Raw genomic sequence first — 18,873 nt, forward strand, 5'->3', positions numbered from 1 at the left:
CAAAGATCTGGGTGTGTTTATGTTCTGGTCTCTCTGTGACCGTCTGTTTATCTTCCCAAGTGTTTTTGACCCTTATGTGTTCACAAAGCCCTTCTATCTCCTCATCGGACTGCTCCGTTCTTCCTTGTTGATGTCTCCTAGAAGAGCCATTAGATTGTTTTGGGGACTGAGTAATCTCCGGGCCTGCCACGCACTTTTGTGTGATTTTGTCTCAAGTGGCCACCAGCTACATTCCCACCCCGTTCCAGTGCAGCGAGGATCAGCTTCCTCCATATGAATGCTCTAGATGCTTTAACCACACAGCTGAATTTAGGGGAAGCCCCAGTGCAGAATGCATTGGAGTATCCTTTGGAAAGGAACATTTTCTTACTGTGCTGGAAGGTTTATCTTCTGTTTTTTCCCTATGGAATGATTTTAAGGGTGATGGGGGGAAAGCATGTCTTGTCTACAGACAATCCCATAGAGAGTGAAGTCAGTTCCGTTATATAAAGAGCTCAAGAGAACTTAAAAACAAAAAAATACTGTGTGAGGAAGAGTGTGGAGTCTAGCCTGGACTGCTCTGTGGCAGGTAGGCTCCTGAGGCCTTCCAGAGCCTGCTGGCTCCTGGCCGGCCCACCAGAACCTGCTCGACAGCACGCTGATGGTGCCAAAGGTGTGAACTCAGTCCTTTCACCTGTTGCTGATCGTCCCTAGCTATAGTGAGAATGAATAAATTTTTTTTTTTTGGTAGAGATTTTGTAAAAGCTTTCAGCACTGGCATAAGACATGGAGATACCAAGTAATACACAAAGGACGAAGATCATTCGTTCACAATGCCTACTGCAACTGATATTACAAAATACTGCCAAAATTTTCAAAACCCCCTTGATTTGCTTTTGTTTCAGTTGGTATGTAGACATTTGGGTGATGATTCAAGTGCAAGTGCAAAATACACTCATTTTACATACTCAATATTATAAGTTTGTGTGCCTTTACAACTTTTACGGTCAAAACCTTTTTCCTATTTATATGAAATAGTCTTCATTCCAGGTTTATGTGGTTTCCTGAAATATGTGTATTCTTACCCAAGAATATAACTCCTGGGTGAAAATACCACAAGTATATATTTATGTATATAAATTCAATTATAAGGGGTTGTTTTAGGCTGTGGAATGATTTTCCAAGTAGAGCTAATTTTTTTTTTCTGATTTGCTAGCTGAACTGAAAGTCTGAAAATAAAATTAATTCAGAATCAGCCCAAGTTAGCCAAACAAAACAAAACACAGTTCAGTTGGGGGAAAAAATCCTGAAAGGGATAGGATTCGGCTTCCTGGAGTTTGTTTGGTATTTTTAGCATTTTTTAAAATTAGGCTCAGTAAATTCCTTTGGAAGCATTACTGGGAAAACAAGCAAATCTGCTTTTCCTCGCTTTCCCTTGGCCGCAAAGGGAGCTGGGGAAGGATGAGGCGAGAGTATATTCCTGACCGCAGCAACCCATTTACGTGGCTGATGGCAGACAGGACGGAGCTGAGCTTCCAGAAGTCAGTTTAAAGGAACACTCCTAACAATTTTAAGAAAATTCAAAAGAAATAATTTGACATAAGGTTCTTTGGATTAAGGAAAAAAAACCCAACCAAACAAAACACCAAATTTTTTTGCTGACAAGATCGAGATTCTTTTACCTCCTGTAAACAAGTTTTTTAAAGCGATTGGCTGGATTCAGCACGAACTTGTATCAAATTTGAAGTCTTAATGTGCTGCAGGGAGGGTGGGGGAAAGGGAAGGGGAAAGGGAAGGGGAAAGGGAAGGGGAAAGGGAAGGGGAAAGGGAAGGGGAAAGGGAAGGGGAATGGGAAGGGGAATGGGAAGGGGAATGGGAAGGGGAAAGAAGGGAAAGGAAGGACGGGGAAGGCGCTGGCAGGTGCCTCCCCGAGGGTGCGAGGGGAGGGAGGCGCGGAGCCGGGGGAGGCCGACGCCTGCCCGCCTGCGCCTCATCCCTTTTACGGTTCCGGCGCGAAGCTGAGGGGAGGGGGTGGCGGGGCGGCGGGGGGAGCCTTTAGCGGCGGTGCGGGGCGGTGCGGGGCGGTGAGGCGTCCTGAGGCGTCAGGCGGTGTCTCCCCGTGTCTTGCAGATCTTCGAGTGGTGGTACTTCCGCAAGTACGGGACGTCCTTCATCGAGCAGGTCTCGGTGAGCCACTTGCGCCCTCTGCTGGGCGGGGTGGACAACAGCGCGCCCAGCGCCGCCAGCGCCGCCAACGGGGACGCCGACTCCAGCCGGCAGAGCGTCTCAGGTGAGGGCGGCGGGCGCACGCCCTGCCGCCGGCGGGAGCTGCCGCCGCCCCCTCGGCTCTCCAGGCGTGTGGAGCTGAAGCTTTGCTTCCTCAGGGGTCAGGCAGCGCGGGGGAGAACGTCCCGCCCGAGGAGGGACGTAGCGGGCGGGCGGTGAGCCGTGGAAGCGGGAGCGGGACGCAGCTGCTGGTGGTGGCAGAGCCTCGGCTGCCTGCGGCACCGCGGTGGGCAGCCAGCCCTCCCGTCCAGCAGCACCCACATTTACCTCACCCAGGGGTGCTGCGCACGCCTTTTGCCCAGGCCTGTCGTGGCAGCAGAAGCTGGGTGTGCCTCAGGTGGCTTGCCATAAGCCCACGGTGCCAACATAGAATCACAGAATCATTAAGGTTGGAAAAGGCCTCTAGGATCATCAAGTCCAACTGCCAACCCAACACCCCCACACCTCCTAAACCATGTCCCAAAGTGCCATGTCTACACGGTTTTTGAACACCTCCAGGGATGGTGACTCCACCACTTCCCTGAGCAGACTGTTCCAGTGCCTGAGAACCCTTTTGGTGAAGGAATTTTTCCTAATATCCAACCTAAACCTCCCCTGATGCAGCTTGGGGCCATTTCCTCTCATCCTATTGCTGGTTACTTGGGAGAAGAGACCAATAGCCACCTCGCTACAACCTCCTTTCAGGTAGTTGTAGAGAGCTGTAAGGTCTCCCCTCAGCCTCCTCTTCTCCAGGCTAAACAACCCCAGCTCCCTCTCTAGACTTGTTCTCTAGACTCTTCACCAGCTTCATTGCCCTTCTCAAACATCATCTCAGGCTGAGCTGTGAGACCAGATAAGGCTTCCTTTAAGCTTGGGGTTTCTTTGGTCAAATAAAAGGCAGAGCTGCTTCGTTAATGGCTCTGGTTAATGATGTCTTTCCAAACGCATGCAGTACCTATTGCCCAGGCTATGTTGCCACTGCATCTATTTCCCCCTTGTTGTTGTAGCCCTGATAAATTCCACGTGCTCTTTCTGCAATATTGTTTCTAAAGGCAGGTGGTATTTTTATTTGAATTCTTTTGAATAATAATGACATCGTAAATAAAAAAAATCTGAAAAAGACATCAGGAATGCCCATCTGCTTTTGCATCGCTTTATTTTGTAGATAATGTAGGTCGTATGTAAACAACGTTTGGATTTCACATTTAGTGAATGGAAGCACAGTGGCTTTTAATAGCTGAAGGGCTTGTTCTGTTCCTGACTCTGCTACCGATTTAACTGGTGACTTTGGGCAAGTCATAACACAGTCAGGTTTTAAAAAGAGGCCTCCAGTTTAGGGGGCCTGATTTCAGGCATTTGGTGCTCGATTTTCATCAGCTTCCAGGCATTCACAGCTCCTATGAGCTTCAGTGCAAGGAGTGGGTGTCGCAAATCATGCAGAAGGTGTATGACTTTAAGCCATTCGAATCTTTAAAGTTGACCTTGACATTCTGGGGCTTCTTTTCTAATGCATATGATTATTCTGAATGAACATATGACTGAGGAGGTGTTTTGAGAGCCTTACATGAGCGGTATAAATGTATAGGTTGCAATTTTTGTTATGCAATTATATATTACTGTAATGAATCCACATTTATTTGCTCTGGTGAAGAAGACTGTTAATCAGAAGAAATCAGCTCTTACGTGATGGAGGGGAAGATGTCAGTTTTGAACCGAGGCAGCTTAAGTTCTGTTGCAGCTCTGCTGCAGGACTGTCCCTGCAGGTCACTTCGTTTAGTCACAGGGTTTGGGATTCTGCTGAGAATCTGCTGGGATTCTCTCTGAGCCAGGAGCCCTGGGATGGTTCCTCTGAGAGACGGGCCGGTCTGCCTAAAATGAATCAGCCCCCCAAGCACTCATCTTTGCAGACTGAAGGGGAGTCCCAGGGGAACTTGTCTCACTGCTTGGGTGACTCAGCCTCCTGGGGGAGATGAACTGAAAAATTAGCCCATGAGTGGTGAAGATGCTGAAATACTGTCACTTCTGGCTTGAGTCAGAGGTACTCACTGTTAAAGAAAGTCAGGGCGGGACCATCTCAGCTTGTGTTCCTCATATGTAAAATGAAGCTTACCGGTTTCAGCCCTATCTTGGCATGCAGGCCATAATCGTAATATTAGAAATGAATTGAGCTTTCATTATGGATGTGCCCCTAGGATCAATTACAGTTTCATTAAATTTCTTTGCGAGCTTTTAAAATATATCAGAATTAACAAGTGAGGAAAAGTGAATGAAAAAACCACCCAAATTCAGTTATGGAGGAAACATTATTGTTTAGCAGCTGAGGTGCCGATGTCTGTATCTGACAAATTTTATCTCTTCTCTTCAGTGTTTGTGGAAACAAGCAAACAAAAATGAGCTTTGAACTCACAAGTTAAATAAAATAGGTGGCCTCAAAAAACCTTGCTCTATACTGAGTATTTCTACATAGGGAAGCCTCCATATAGCACAGCAAATTCAGCTGTTGCCATTCCCATCTGAGGCGAGGCTGTGAATAGCAGCACTGCATGGTGCAGGATATTAGATTTGGGTGAACTGGCAGAAAGCATGGGATGTCTTGGAAACACCTGTGTGCACTCATCAGTGCGCTCAGTCACACTTCAGCAGCTCTGAAATAACTCCCATCGTTTTAAAGCAGAAGGCACAGTACTTTGACTAATGAGGTTCAGCCAAGCATCTTGACTTTTCTGATATAAAGAAATAGTCAAGCAGTGTGTTTGCTTTCAGTGCATTGGCACTCAGGTCTATGAGATGGGATTCCCATGGTGTTTCTGGATAATGTGTCTGTATGGCTAGCCTGTGCCTTCAGAAACATATTGGTGCTGAAAACCTGATTTTTGAATGAGGAGCTGAAAGATTAATCTTCAATAAATCCTAATTGCTTATATAAAATAAGGACATAGTTATGTTATTAGTTTGTAATGTAACAGAAAACGCAACCTTTTCAGTTTACCACACATCAGCACTGGGATATTTCTTCCACTGTCCAACAAGGTTAGGATGAGTTTTTCACTTGGCTCACCATGTTTTCCTGCGTAGGTGTTGACTATGGTAGAATATTGCAGTAGGGATCTTTTCCTTAAGAAAAGTCAGAATGGTTATTGTATTGAGACATCGGTACCAGCAGATACCTTCTTTGTCTCGGTCTTTACTGCTAAGGCTGGCCCTCAGGCATCTCAGCCCCCAGAGAAGAGAGGACAAACTGGGACAAAGGAAGACTTACCATCAGTTGAGAAAGACTGGGTCAGAGATCACCTATGCAAACTGGATCCTTGCAAATCCGTTGGCCCTGATGGGATGCACCTGCGAGTGCTGAGGGAGCTGGTGGATGTTCTTGCTGAACCACTCTCCATCATCTTTGAAAGGTCGTGGAGGACAGGAGAGGTGCCCAAGGACTGGAGGACAGCAAATGTCACTCCAATCTTCAAAAAGGGCAAGAAGGAGGACCTGGGAAACTATAGGCCAGTCAGCCTCACCTCCAGCCCTGGAAAGATGATGGAGCAGTTCATCCTGGAGGTCATTTCCAGGCATGTAGAGGAAAAGATTATCAGAAGTAGTCAACATGGATTCACAAAGGAAGATCATGCTTGACCAACCTGATAGCCTTCTACGATGGCGTGACTGGCTGGGTCAACAAAGGGAGAGCAGTGGATGTTGTCTATCTAGACTTCAGTAGGGCATTTGATGCTGTCTCCCATAGCATCCTCACAGGCAACCTAACGAAGTGTGGGCTGGGTGAGTGGACAGTGAGGTGGACAGAGAACAGGCTCAACAACAGAACTCAGGGGGTCGTGATCAATGGGGCAGAGTCTGGTCAGAGGCCTGTCACTAGTGGTGTTCCCCAGGGGTCTGTGCTGGGTCCAGTCCTGTTGAACATATTTATCAATGACCTGGATGATGGGACAGAGTGTAACCTCAGTAAGTTTGTTGATGACACCAAGCTGGGAGGAGTGGCTGATACACCAGAAGGCTGTGCTGCCATCCAACGAGACCTGGACAGGCTAGAGAGCTGGGCCGAGGGGAACCTGATGAAATTCAACAAGAGGAAGTGCAAGGTCCTACACCTGGGGAGGAACAACCCCATGCACCAGTACAGGCTGGGGGTTCATCTACTGGAAAGCAGCTCTGTTGAGAAGGACCTGGGAGTGCTGGTGGACAACAAGCTGACCATGAGCCAGCAATGTGCCCTTGTGGCCAAGAAGGCCAATGGTATCCTGGGATGCATTAAAAGGAGTGTGGCCAGCAGGTCAAGAGAGGTTATCCTCCCCCTCTACTCTGCCCTGGTGAGACCACATTTGGAGTGCTGTGTCCAGTTTTGGGGCCCCCCAGTTTAAGAAGGATGAGGAACTGCTTGAGCAAGTCCAGCGGAGAGTTACCAAGATGATCAGGGGACTGGAGCATCTCCCTTATGAGGAAAGGCTGAGAGACTTGGGTTTGTTCAGCCTGGAGAAGAGAAGACTGAGGGGGCATTTCATCACTACCTATAAATATCTAAAGGGTGGGTGTCAGGACGGTGGGACTGGGCTCTTTTCAGTGGTGCCCAATGACAGGCCAAGGGGCAATGGGCACAAGTTGGAACACAGGAAGTTCCACCTCAATATGAGAAAAAACTTCTTTCCTGTGAGGATGCCAGAGCAGTGGAACAGGCTGCCCAGGGAGGCTGTGGAGTCTCCTACCCTGGGGACATTCAAAACCCGCCTGGACACGTTCCTGTGCCCCCTGCTCTAGGTGTGCCTGCCTAAGCAGGGGGGTTGGACAAGATGATCTCCAGAGGTCCCTTCCAACCCCTGCCATTCTGTGATTCTGTGATACCAATACAAAAGAAGTAAAGAGCATATCATGCTTAACTAGCCCGACAGATGCCAAACAGGACAGGAGATGGTGATAAAATACCTTCTTTACCTCCCCTTTTTGTTCCCCGATTCCCCCTTTCCCTGCTACGGTGCTCAAGTCCTGCATACTTCGGATAAAATATAACCACTTAAATTTAAATAAGGTGAGCAAAAAAAGTGGTATCACTGTGAATAAATAGTCGTTGCCAAATCACGTGGGTTGCAAATGGAGTAAGCCAAGCCATTGAGTTGTACCTCTGGAACTGAGAAGGCTGATGCCTATTTAATATTTGCTATGGCTTGAAAGTCATATTATGTAAAGACTGTCAGATTGAAGCTTGGCAAACAGCTGTTACCCTCTGGCTGCACAACAGAACGGCTGAATGTCGATCGAGCACTTTTGCTGAGTAAACTAGTGGAGCTTTCTAATATTACCTACCTGCTGGAAGGATGCAGGTGTATAATCAATGCCCTCTTCCCAAACATCTTGCCCTTCCCATGTCTCTATTTCATGTGCACGTTAGGTGATGTAGGCACCAAGCTGAGGGCCCACCTCCTTCACCACTTGACTAGTTTTTGTGAGGCTGCAGGTGTCATTATGTTATTGCAAATAGTGCATGTAAAATGCTTTCTCCTGTCCCACGGATGTAGGTGCGTGGGAGAAGAGACAGGCTTGACTTGCTGTTTTGTATGTCTGTCTCTTTCTTTAATGGAACAGGCATAAAGGGAACAGGCATATACTCACCAGTGTTGTATGAAGTAGGAGAGATAACCTGCTGACTCAGTATCCCACAAGAAAACTGTTGCTGTGATCTCTTCCAAAACGATGTCACAGAATTTCATAGGGAAAAATATGCTGGTTGACTTTTGGTGGTGGAACGCAGCTGGTGAAATGCTGCAGGGCCAGTGCTTGAGGAGTTTTTGCAGAGCACCGCGTGAGGGGTCATCCAGGAGCAGATCTGTGGTGCCTCAGTGAGTCTTTGTTGCAAATACTGGGTTTGAATCTGGTCTCACCTTCACTGGAGTAAATTGTCTTTGTTGAAAGGAAGAGAACAAATCTGTTACTGAGGGAAGGAAAGCCAGAATCAAGACCTCACCTTTTCAAAAGCTATAGAAATTGATTTTTGTGATTTTCTTTTTTTGAGTTCTGTTCTAAATTACATTTTTGTGGATTTTCTTATCTATTCCTACCTGTAGCGTGAAGAATTTGCTTTTCCCCACCCCAAGAGAAATGTATGAAATGCTTTTAGTGTTCCCAAACCTTTGCAGTGCAATGAACTTTTCTCTGCCAATCAACTTCAGTATCCTTTGTCAACCCTGTGGGATGCTTATAACTTAAATAAGGTCAGCAGATGTTGCCATGGATTTTTTACTTCATGAGCTATGAAGGAATTAAATTTGGCAACTGTAGCTGAGATTCTCAGTGATTTACAGTATTAACTAGACAGTGAAGTTTTTCTGTAGAAATAACAAGTCCATAGGGACTGAGTTAATTGCTGTTTTTCAGTGCAATAACCCAGTGTGATCCCTCTTCAATTCTGCATTATGGTAAATGTGAGTCCTGGCACTAATCAGTACTGTCTTTTCATCTGGTGTTTGGAGCTCTGCTAGTGGTTATTTGTTTGGAATAATAGCATTTGTTGAGACTAATTTATAATGAAGTTATTATTTTAAAAGGGAAGAACAGTCTAATTACCTGCATCTCTGTGATCTTGATTTTTTTTCCATTCACACCTATAAAAACTAAAAGTTATTTGATAAGGCTCATTAGAAGATAACTGATGTTTCTGATAAACCTCAAGTACCATTGTAATTTGGGAGAGATTCATTGTTGTGTGTTTCTCTTTATGACAGAATGCAAAGTCTGGCGAAATCCTTTAAATCTGTTCAGAGGAGCTGAATATAATCGGTAAGTGCTATGATGTTACAGATTTAGGCACTGGGTTAAGGACCTTAATTGTACTTTTCCATTAATCTAACTCAGAGATGGAAAAACAAAACCAGCTGTGGACACATATGCTTATGCCATGTTTTTCTGTCATTTTCTAGATGTTTCTTAATGAAATGTTTCTTAATGAAAGGAATTCAAATTCATGCTCATGCACTTGTTATTTCTGCCATCTTTGGTGATCTTATGAAAAAACAGAAAACCTAAGTGTGGAGTACCTGGTACTGTTAATATAATAATTCTGTTCAAATCAGTTCCAGCAAACATCCTAATGAATTACATCTAGGTTCCATATAGTCTTAATATTTGAATATGTGTCTTACCAATTTCCAGTGTGTAGTTTCCAACATCCTCATTAGCTTAGGTTCAACTACGGTTACTCCATCACAGTACAGTGAAATGCAGTGTGTGTTGGTTAGGAGGTTGGCTGAGTGCACTTAGTAGGCTATGCCTATCTCTAACGTCTAGGATTCTTTTCTAGATTAATTTTGCCGAATGTGACCTCATTAACTGAAATGTCTCTTGGCATGTTTACAGGTATACGTGGGTAACAGGGAGAGAACCTTTGACTTACTACGATATGAATCTTTCGGCACAGGACCATCAAACATTCTTTACATGTGACACGGATCATTTACGGCCTGCAGACGCTAGTAAGAGACCTTGTGAACAACCATTTTAGCTAATAGGTTAATGATTGTTTTAAACCGATGCAAGAAGAATGCAGTCACACATCAGTTCTCTCGGGTTGATAAGGAAATGCAAAAGTTTGATTGTGCCTGGAAAGCTGTTGCTGTTGGGTTTGTAGTACTCTAGACCTGAACAAGTATCAATATAGGTATAAACTATTTAATTTCTGTCACTACTTTTGTTCTGCTTCCTTGCTGAAGTCATTGAAGGTGCCATTTGCAGGTGTAAAGACTTGGTTTTTCGTGCTGTTTCTTGCAGTAGCTTCAAACATGTATAGCTTAATACGACTAGTATGTTGAGCTACATTATCCAGGTCCCATTTAGTCTGTGCTAACAGAAGAGAGAGAGCTTCTGTAAAACTTGAGTCCTGTGTTTCATTCCCTGATGTAGTTAGAATCTTTGTAAAGAATGGGAACAACACATTTACAACTGAATTTGATGTAAGCAGCTTCAGTTTTATTAAGCCTTTACTCTTAAGTCCACGTGCAGACTTTGGTTCTGCTAAAAATGTACAACAATTATTTAGATCATCAGAATTTGCCTCTGAAAAGATAAATCTTCTTTGTCTTTTGGGAAAGGAGAGATACTGACAGTTGGGCACTCCATTCCGAGGCCGTAATTACAAAGGAGAACATACTGTGCTTTTTTGATACATGTTAAGCATGAATCCTATTTTCTGAACTCAGTGGGCTAATTATGAGGTGGTCTGATTAGCCTGGATGTTGCTTCCATTTAACATTCACCTAAAGCAACAGCACAGTAAAGAACTAGAGTAAGAATTCCAACTATCCTTGATTCTTTTGTGCACTGTGGAATCTACTTTCCCGAGAGGAAAAAGCTGCTTATCGCCTCTGTATGTGACAGTGCAGATGGCACGATCTCTTAGCCAGATTTTCCCATGGAAAAAAGTTTAATTAAATGAAAGAATAAATCTGAGTATTTGGGACAAAAGCTCATGTTGATTATGTATCTTTTGAGTGATCGCTGAGCTCTTTGAAATGCTCTGGAGTGGGTCAGGCTGAGAGCAATAAATTCTGTTGTTATAATGCAGTAGATTCTCCTTGTTAACGCTGTAATGGCTGATATGCCCCTGTTCTGCTTTTTTTATTGAATAGTAATGCAAAAAGCCTGGAGAGAGAGAAACCCCCAAGCCCGAATTTCTGCAGCACATGAAGCTTTGGAATTGAATGAGTGAGTGACAACAACATTAACATTTATTTCCTGTCATTTAAAAATCCATTTGATGATCGCTTAAGGCAGGGGGTTTGCCACAGTAATTTTTTAGCCATGATTACAGGCCTGTCACAGGAAGGCCTACAATGGGAGGAAAAAAGCACAGCTGCGTGTTGTGTTAGCCACCCAGAAGATCCTTAGGGCAGTGGTGACAATGGAGTCTTCTCACTGATGTCAGTGGGCTTTGGATTAGCATAGCAAAGTGTTAATTAAGTTGCCTCCTGACGAGCGTATGAAATATGCATTCATGGGATAAAGAGTTCCCTTCTGGATTTCTCAGTTGTCCTGAACAGAGGCAAGAAAGAAGGGACTTATAAACACCTTCTGAAATATTCATTTCTTAGTGTTAGAGAACATGATGTAATTTTGTGGGACTTTCGGTCTTCAAGTCCATTATTTATTTTCTCAATGAGAAGTGTAGTATTCCGAGATCCCACAGTAAACCCAATGCTGTGATGCTTTACTGGCATGGCAAACTGTCTAAATGTTGCCAAGTGCATAAAGCGGAGAGAGTCCCTTAAGTTGCTGTAAGAGATTACTGTATTCTAGAATATTATAAACTGGTGCCTTTCAGATTGTCCTTCACATGTTTCATCAGAAGGAGAAAAAGAATGGTTTGTTCCTGGACAGCCATTTAACTGACGGAGCATGTAGCCGAAAAGGCTTTTGCAGAAGTGAGTTGTAAGCCTATCCTGTTCTACTCACAAATCACAGAATGGCTGAGGTTGACAGGGATCTCTGGAGGTCATCTAGTTCAGCCCCCCTACTCGAGCAGGCCCACCTACAGCACGTTGCACAGGACCATGTCCAGCCAGCTTTTGAATATCTCCAAGGAGGGAGACTCCACAAACTCCCTGGACAACTTGTGCCAGTGCTCAGTCATCCTCACAGTAAAGAAGTGTTTCCTGATGTTCAGGCGGAGCCTCCTGTGTTTTGGTTTGCACCCATTGCCTCTGGTCCTGTCACTGGACTCCACTGGAAAGAGCCTGGCTCCATCCTCTTTGCACCCTCCCTTCAGGTATTTACAAACATTGATGAGATCCCCCCTGAGCCTTCTCCAGGCAAAACAGTCCCAGCTCTCTCAGCCTTTCCTCATATGTGAGATGCTCCAGGCCCTTTGTCATCTTCATGGCCCTTTGCTGGACTCTCTGTAGAATGTCCATGTCCCCTCTTGTACTGGGGAGCCTAGAACTGGACACAACACTCCAGGTGTGGCCTCACCAGTGCTGGGTAGAGAGAAAGGATGACCTCCCTTGACCTGCTGTCAACACTCCTAGTGCAGCTCAGGATGCCATTAGCCTTCTTTGCCACAAGGACACGTTGCTGGCTCATGGTGTCCACCAGGACCCCCAAGTCCTTTTCTGCCAAACTGCTTTCCAGCTGGGTGGCCCACAGCAAGTACTGGTGCCTGGAATCTCATTTTCACCCAGACGTGTTGTTTCTAGTTCCTCAGCCGATGACTGTGGAAGGCAACTGCTGCAGCCTGATTCTATTTCTGTAGAAAGAAGAATCTTATCAGCAGTGTGCTTTGTATAGGAAAGAAGTCAATGGGCTATATCCCAGCTAACTTCAGCTGCTAAAAATGTGACCGTCGCATTTCAAGTAGTTGCCTGGGCTACCTCTATAGTCAATGAGAGGGCCATCTCCATTCAGCAGTTCACCCTGTTCTTGGAGCGATATTTTAGCATGTGAAATTAATGGCTTTGTGAAGATGCTCCTTGATGGAGGTAGAGGGGCAGAGATAGTTAAGAGTTCTAAACTAGCTAAAAGCTGAATGAGGTAACTCTCACCATTCATTTCAACTTTCTGTGTATTGCTAAAGCTGCTTTCCTGTTGAGAGGGTTTTTTTTCATTTTGGTTTTTTTTTTTGATGTTTTTTGATCTCTGCAATTTACATTCAAAATCTGTTCTTTGCATATGGCAATTGTTATAGGTTTATTGATTCTTTCAATATCATTACAGCAATGGAGACATTTTGTGTTAAAACAATAGTGCATAAAACTAGTCCTGGTTTCCAGAAGGAGTTTTAGTGATGTAGACCATGATTGCTTAGTGAGACTGTGCTTTTCTTTCTGGAGCAGTTGTCAGTAGATATATGACAAAACTCCATTGCCTCTGTATTTGGTATATCCTTGCCAGTCTGCATGTCTTTGTATAGCTTTTGCTTCATGCAACTCTCTCATGGTTTTCCCTCTGATATTTTTGCAGGTGTGCTACTGCCTATATTCTCTTGGCTGAAGAAGAAGCAACAACAATTGTAGAAGCAGAGAAGCTGTTCAAGCAAGCTCTGAAAGCTGGAGAGGGCTGTTACAGGCGCAGCCAGCAGTTACAGCACCATGGTGCACAGTATGAAGCCCAACACAGTAAGTTTCTTTGGAGGGAATAGCTGTTCCTAAAGGCAGAGAAGTTCCAGGGAGTTTTTTGGGTTTTTTTTTTTTTTTTTTTCCCCCTGCCTCTCAGTATTTAACATTGGCTGGAATATGGCCCTAGAGCCGGACTCCTAGGTTTCAATGTTTTTGCTTGATTCTGTTGCTGTGCTAGCAATGCTCAGATTACAGGTGTACCTTTTCTTTGTCATGGCAGAAAATATGTAGTATGTACTTAACAGAAAAGAAAAGGTAGCAGAGCCAAAAGAGACCTGATATTCAGAAAATGCTGGGTTCTGTTTTAGGAAGTTGCACTGAAGTCCCTTTAGCCATTTTGAAAGCATGGGCTCATGATGTGAAAAGGCAGTAAAGAATGATGGAAACAGGAGTGAAGTGATGCTTTGCCAGCTTTTTTCTGTCAGCTGTGGGGGTAAATACCTACATTGTTCTGTGTAAAAGTTACTGAGGCCCATTATCCAGTGTGGCATTTGAAAAGTTAGTTGCATATGTAAAGAAAGGTCACAGAAACATAAAAATTAACAACTGGAATAATACATTGCTCTAATTGAAAGTCTAGATTACTTTTTTTTTAATTTTGAAGAAGCAGATTTAGCTGCTGTGCTGATATTCATTAGATACTTCTTAAACCTAAGAAAATACATGAGGGTTCACTGCCACTAAGTGAACAAAAAGACAAATAAAGCAAACAGTGTAGGTTATTTCTAGTCTACAGTGGATACCTCAGGCAAAAATAACGCCAATTAATTACGTAAGTACAAGCACTAACATACTTGGGGCATCTTTGGGTTTCTCAGGACCTGAATTCACAGCCTCTGGCTATCTCATATAATTTGAAGATTGCTGATAAAAACTGTACATAGTGAAATTATCTGTGATCTCTGTTTTCAAAAGTGTACACAAGTCTATACTTGAAAACCTGAGGTTTTACAAAGCTTGGGGGTAGTATTTTAAACATTTGTTGGTTATAAAATGATATTTAGGATGATTGGCTTATTTTTTGAGAAAATAAAAATACAGAGCAGCTGAGCCCTTGAAGCAATTTTCAGGCTCTAGCAGGCTTATGGTTGTCTGTGAGACTTTAATTTATGTGCTCAATCTGTCCTGAGCACAGAAAATGACAGCAATTCTATGAAAAATACACAATGGGAGTAATTAAACACTGTCACGATGCTTATGTCCGAGATAGCCTGCTTAAGTTTGTGCAGGCAAATGTAAGTATGGTATTTTTGTAGCCTGTGTGTGCTAGATGGCTGCTGTCGTCATCATGTTTGACACCCTGAACCTTCAGTATTACAGCAGAGGAAGCAACCAGTTGAATCGAAAAATTAAGTGCGTTGCCACAGAGCAAGGAGGGCCTGAAAAGTGACTGCCAGCTCTGACTGTGGCTTCAGGAGGGGCTAGATTGTCACACTTCTCTATACCACCCAGCCTTCCCTTCATAATGTCAGTGTGCACCCACAGAAGTTAGAGAAGTTGCAGCCTCAGATGGTGCCTTGGACACAGGATTCTCTTGATTATATGCTGGACTTCTGCATGGTTTACAAAGGTAGAGAGCTCAGATCTCTTTGGAGAGGAAGGACCATGGACAGATGTGTGGCAGTTACTCCATGGTTGAGATGTCTGTCATTACATTTCTGGTCCTTGAAGTTGACTTCAGGATGAAGAAGGGGCTTCTCATCTTTTACAGGAGAAAAACACTATGTAATTTCTTGAAAAACAGCATATTGCTCTATACTTCTGTTTATTCATGTGTTCCATCTCCTTTATACAGCATTTTATGTTAGACCGTGAATTTTAAAAGTAAATAATGACTTTGAGTACCCAACTTAACCTCTTTCAAAAGGTGCTAGTTTATAGAAAGCATGGGCAATCTTCTTTTTAAGGTGGCTCATGTTAGTCAACCCAAATCATTTGCCACCACAGAAAATTTTGGCATGAAAGGTTATCTTGATTTCATAGTAAGTAAATGCCTTTTGACCATTCCTTCTGAAAAGAAGCTTGGCCTGAAATGTATACCTCTTAGGTACATTACATAAACATGTTGAAACAGATGTAACTAATAAATTGTTTATTAAATATATAGGAATCAATACAGAGATAAGGATTTACATAATATAAAATACAGCTAAAGAAATTCCTTCCATCCCTTATTTATTTTTTCTGCTGCTTAATCTGTCTGAAAATTGTAATCACAGCTTTAAAACAATTTGTAGGTACCTGGAATGTTTTTAGTGCACGTCTTGTTCTTATTATGAAAGACTTGAAAACGTTAGGAACAGACCACAGTCTTTACAGACCACATACTATACACAAAGATAATTTGTAGCAGGTGTCTTATATTTTCACGATATGGTAATTTTATAGATGGTTAGCTATCCACTCATTTCCTGTTGGTACAGAAGCATGTTAAGAGTTTGCATTGGAATTATAGGGAAGAGAATGAGAAATGAAATGAGTAAGAATTCTCCAAGAGAATAATTATTGCAGCTGTTTAGTTTCTGTCATCTTTGCTATTAGGGCATCTTCCAACACATAGGACTGTCATATCTGAAACGTGTTAATTTACCATCCATAATTAGTGGTGTGAGGAATTTGAAGATGATAACTGGGTAACGAGTAAAGGCTCTCTGTAAACGGAAAGCTCAGGGTATATGTCTTTTCTTCTAATCTTTAAGGGAAAAGACTGTTAGAGGATGAGGATTTGTTTTGCTACATCTCTTATTAACAAGCGAGTACATCATAACTTACCAAAAAGGCAGGGTATACCGTGCATTTTCTTGGCTGCTCTTGCCTTAACCATGTATGTGAGTTGGTAAATAATTTACTGCTGTGTGTGACTGCAGAGTTTTGTGCCAATGTTAACTTCATAGGGGTTCTCCTTGCCTCACTTGATTACTTGATGGTCTATACCCTATAGCGTTCTCTGTACCTTCAGATCTGCTTATATTTCGTAGAGGTAAGGCTAACCCATAGGTCCTTATTTATACCACTGTAAGGCTGGAGTAATTCCACTGATTTCAGTGATGTTATGCCACATCTAAATCAGAAGAATTTGGTAATTTTTATTCAAATTATTGTGAAAGCATTGATGTTAGTGAATAACAAAAAATGGCAAGAAAACTATGTTGCCTTTTGTGTTGGAAAATTAAATGAACCTTTGTTTTTATCTTTTTTATCTTAATGCTGTTTCTTTTTCCTCTTATACAGGAAGGGACACCAATGTGTTAGTTTATATAAAGAGGAGGCTGGCAATGTGTGCAAGAAAGCTGGGAAGGACCAGGGAAGCAGTGAAAATGATGAGAGATGTGAGTCTGGATTTGTTTCGCATGTGATACTTAGACAATAGTAGCATAGAAATGATACACATTTGCTTACAAGTCAGCATCCATTCCTGCTGCACGCAGCGCTGCTGATAGTCATTTTCTATGTGTAATGTACATAAAGATTAAGTTAAGAGATCATTTACAAGGTTGTGAAAGCAACACTATGAAGTCATAAAATACCAGATGGACGGTTGCCCATGCAGACTGAATTTCCCATGCTGGTACATGTGCAATGGAGTGTGGTCTTTAATTATTTGATCATGAAGTTACATAACATTTTTCTGAAGCACGTAATGAATGCTGCTAACTTAATAAACAGGTCTTAAGGATTCTGTTTCCTCCTTGCAAAGCTGCAGTTTGGCTCTCTGCATTGTTTATGTCACACTATTCAGACCTGAGGACAGTGTTGTTTATTCATGCAAAACCTATTACTAAGAAGTCAAAACCAAGTAATTAATCTATAGTGAACTGATTTCCCTCTGAGATGGGGGGTGATTGTATCCCTGTTTTGTAGGCAGAGGAGCTACCAATGGTAGTCATAAGTCAGTAAGCTACAAAGCTACAAATTTGAAACACCAAACGGTAGCTGTTTTTGGGCAGGCGGGAGGGGCAGCTGTCCACATAAGGCACTGTATATGGTTCAAGTATGTAAAATGCTCCAGTTTAGAGACAGCTGTGAATACCCAGCATTTCTTCAAGTGACATACTCTGGATGCAGATTAGGAACACAGTTCTTTGAGGCAGCGACTTGGCTCACTCAAGGTAGCAAGTCTGTGACAGAAGGAGGAATGGAGCCCTAGAGCTCTGGGCGGATGGTGGTAAAACTGGTTACCAGTTTCCTGTGTTCTCCTTTCTTACACTTCGTTTTCCAGCTCCCACAGAAGTGAGGTAGAGATGAATCTGGCAAGATACAGAGTTCTGCAGGTTAGGTTGAAAGACCTGAATTCTAAAGGCACAAAATGGAATCCCAGACCAGAATGAAGCACCTGTAAAGTGTGCTTTAGGCAGCTCAGACGAATGGTCCTGGAACCTGCCTAGTGAAAAGGGAAATTCTCGGTGAAGGTCAGTGGGAATTTTAATCTAAAAAGGCAGGTGACTTTCTCTAGAGCTTAGACACTTGCATCAACAGCAGTAGGGCAAGTATGTCTGCCAGCTTGGAATCCAGCACCCAACATCTTCTGGAACTGGGGCACTCAGGAGTATTTTTTTAAAAACGTTGAGCTGAGTTTATCATAATAATGCAGGTCCTTGTCCTAAATAATCTGCCAGATGGCAAGTGGTAAGTAACTTTGTTTCCTGTCTCACTAGGGTTTTTCAGGCACACAGGTCTCACGCCCCAGAATCACTAGGCTCCCAGACAGAGGTGTTGAAAAACCCAGCCATGGTACAGCTAGGAGTGTGAGGAAGAGGGGCGAGGAAGAAAGACATGGTTTTGCAGTCTTGTGGTCAGCTGGGAGAATGGTGATTTCAAAAACAATGTTTTCAGTCCAGTAAGCTCCACTGATTCTTCATGAATTTTGTTACACAGGCGCTCTGGGACAAATACTGAAAATCTGGGGACAAACATTGGTATTCTAAGTTTTGGCATTAATGTACAAGAAAGATAAAATTTTGGATTTCACATTCAAATGTCACACATCATAATTATGGCAACTACTGGAGCTTACTATGGGCTGCTGAATGTGTTTTGTGATTTGTAGATGGGGTATATGGAACATACACTCTGTGAAGCCTTCTGTTGATGTGAATTTGTATGGTTAATTGTGTATGCAGAGCACTGGATTCAGGGACTTGGATGGTCCGTCTAGTCCTAGGTTTCTTACGCAAAGTGAAACCCAGAATGCTGTGATTATAATGAATGGCTTACTCTGTCACTAGAGAGAAAATTGTGTGTTGTTGAAGATAAGTACAATGTGGATCTCAACAGGCATCAATGACAGGGAGACCGAAAGTCATTGTTTGTTAGACACTTGAAGGACGAAAAGCACTCTCCTCAATAGGAACGTTTTGCTAAAATGAAAGGGCTGGATGCAACACGAAGGAGGTATAAAGACAGAATTTCGGCTTCTAGAGCTTCAATTCAGATCAATGTGTTCTGTATTTTTCCCCATACAGACACTGAGCCAAATCCTCAGAACTGAGTTTAGATGCCTCTAGAGCTCTTCATTGTGAGCAAGCAG

The 18,873-nt window shown here is 43.2% G+C and overlaps 1 protein-coding gene across 4 annotated transcripts in view; it reads left to right on the forward strand.

Moving 5' to 3' along the window:
* ST7 (suppression of tumorigenicity 7) overlaps positions 1–18,873 on the forward strand; it is a 160,348-nt gene that overhangs the window by 93,356 nt on the left and 48,119 nt on the right. For 3 of the 4 annotated variants that reach the window (XM_075081122.1, XM_075081120.1, XM_075081121.1), the window contains 6 exons: positions 2,110–2,269; positions 8,967–9,021; positions 9,598–9,713; positions 10,866–10,941; positions 13,192–13,346; positions 16,578–16,675. In XM_075081122.1, the coding sequence (XP_074937223.1) occupies positions 2,110–2,269; positions 8,967–9,021; positions 9,598–9,713; positions 10,866–10,941; positions 13,192–13,346; positions 16,578–16,675 (660 nt within the window). The remainder of the gene's footprint in view (positions 1–2,109; positions 2,270–8,966; positions 9,022–9,597; positions 9,714–10,865; positions 10,942–13,191; positions 13,347–16,577; positions 16,676–18,873) is intronic. The other variant, XM_075081123.1, reaches the window with a different exon arrangement.

This window comes from Phalacrocorax aristotelis, chromosome 1, assembly GCF_949628215.1.
Source record: "Phalacrocorax aristotelis chromosome 1, bGulAri2.1, whole genome shotgun sequence".
NCBI lineage: Eukaryota > Metazoa > Chordata > Aves > Suliformes > Phalacrocoracidae > Phalacrocorax > Phalacrocorax aristotelis.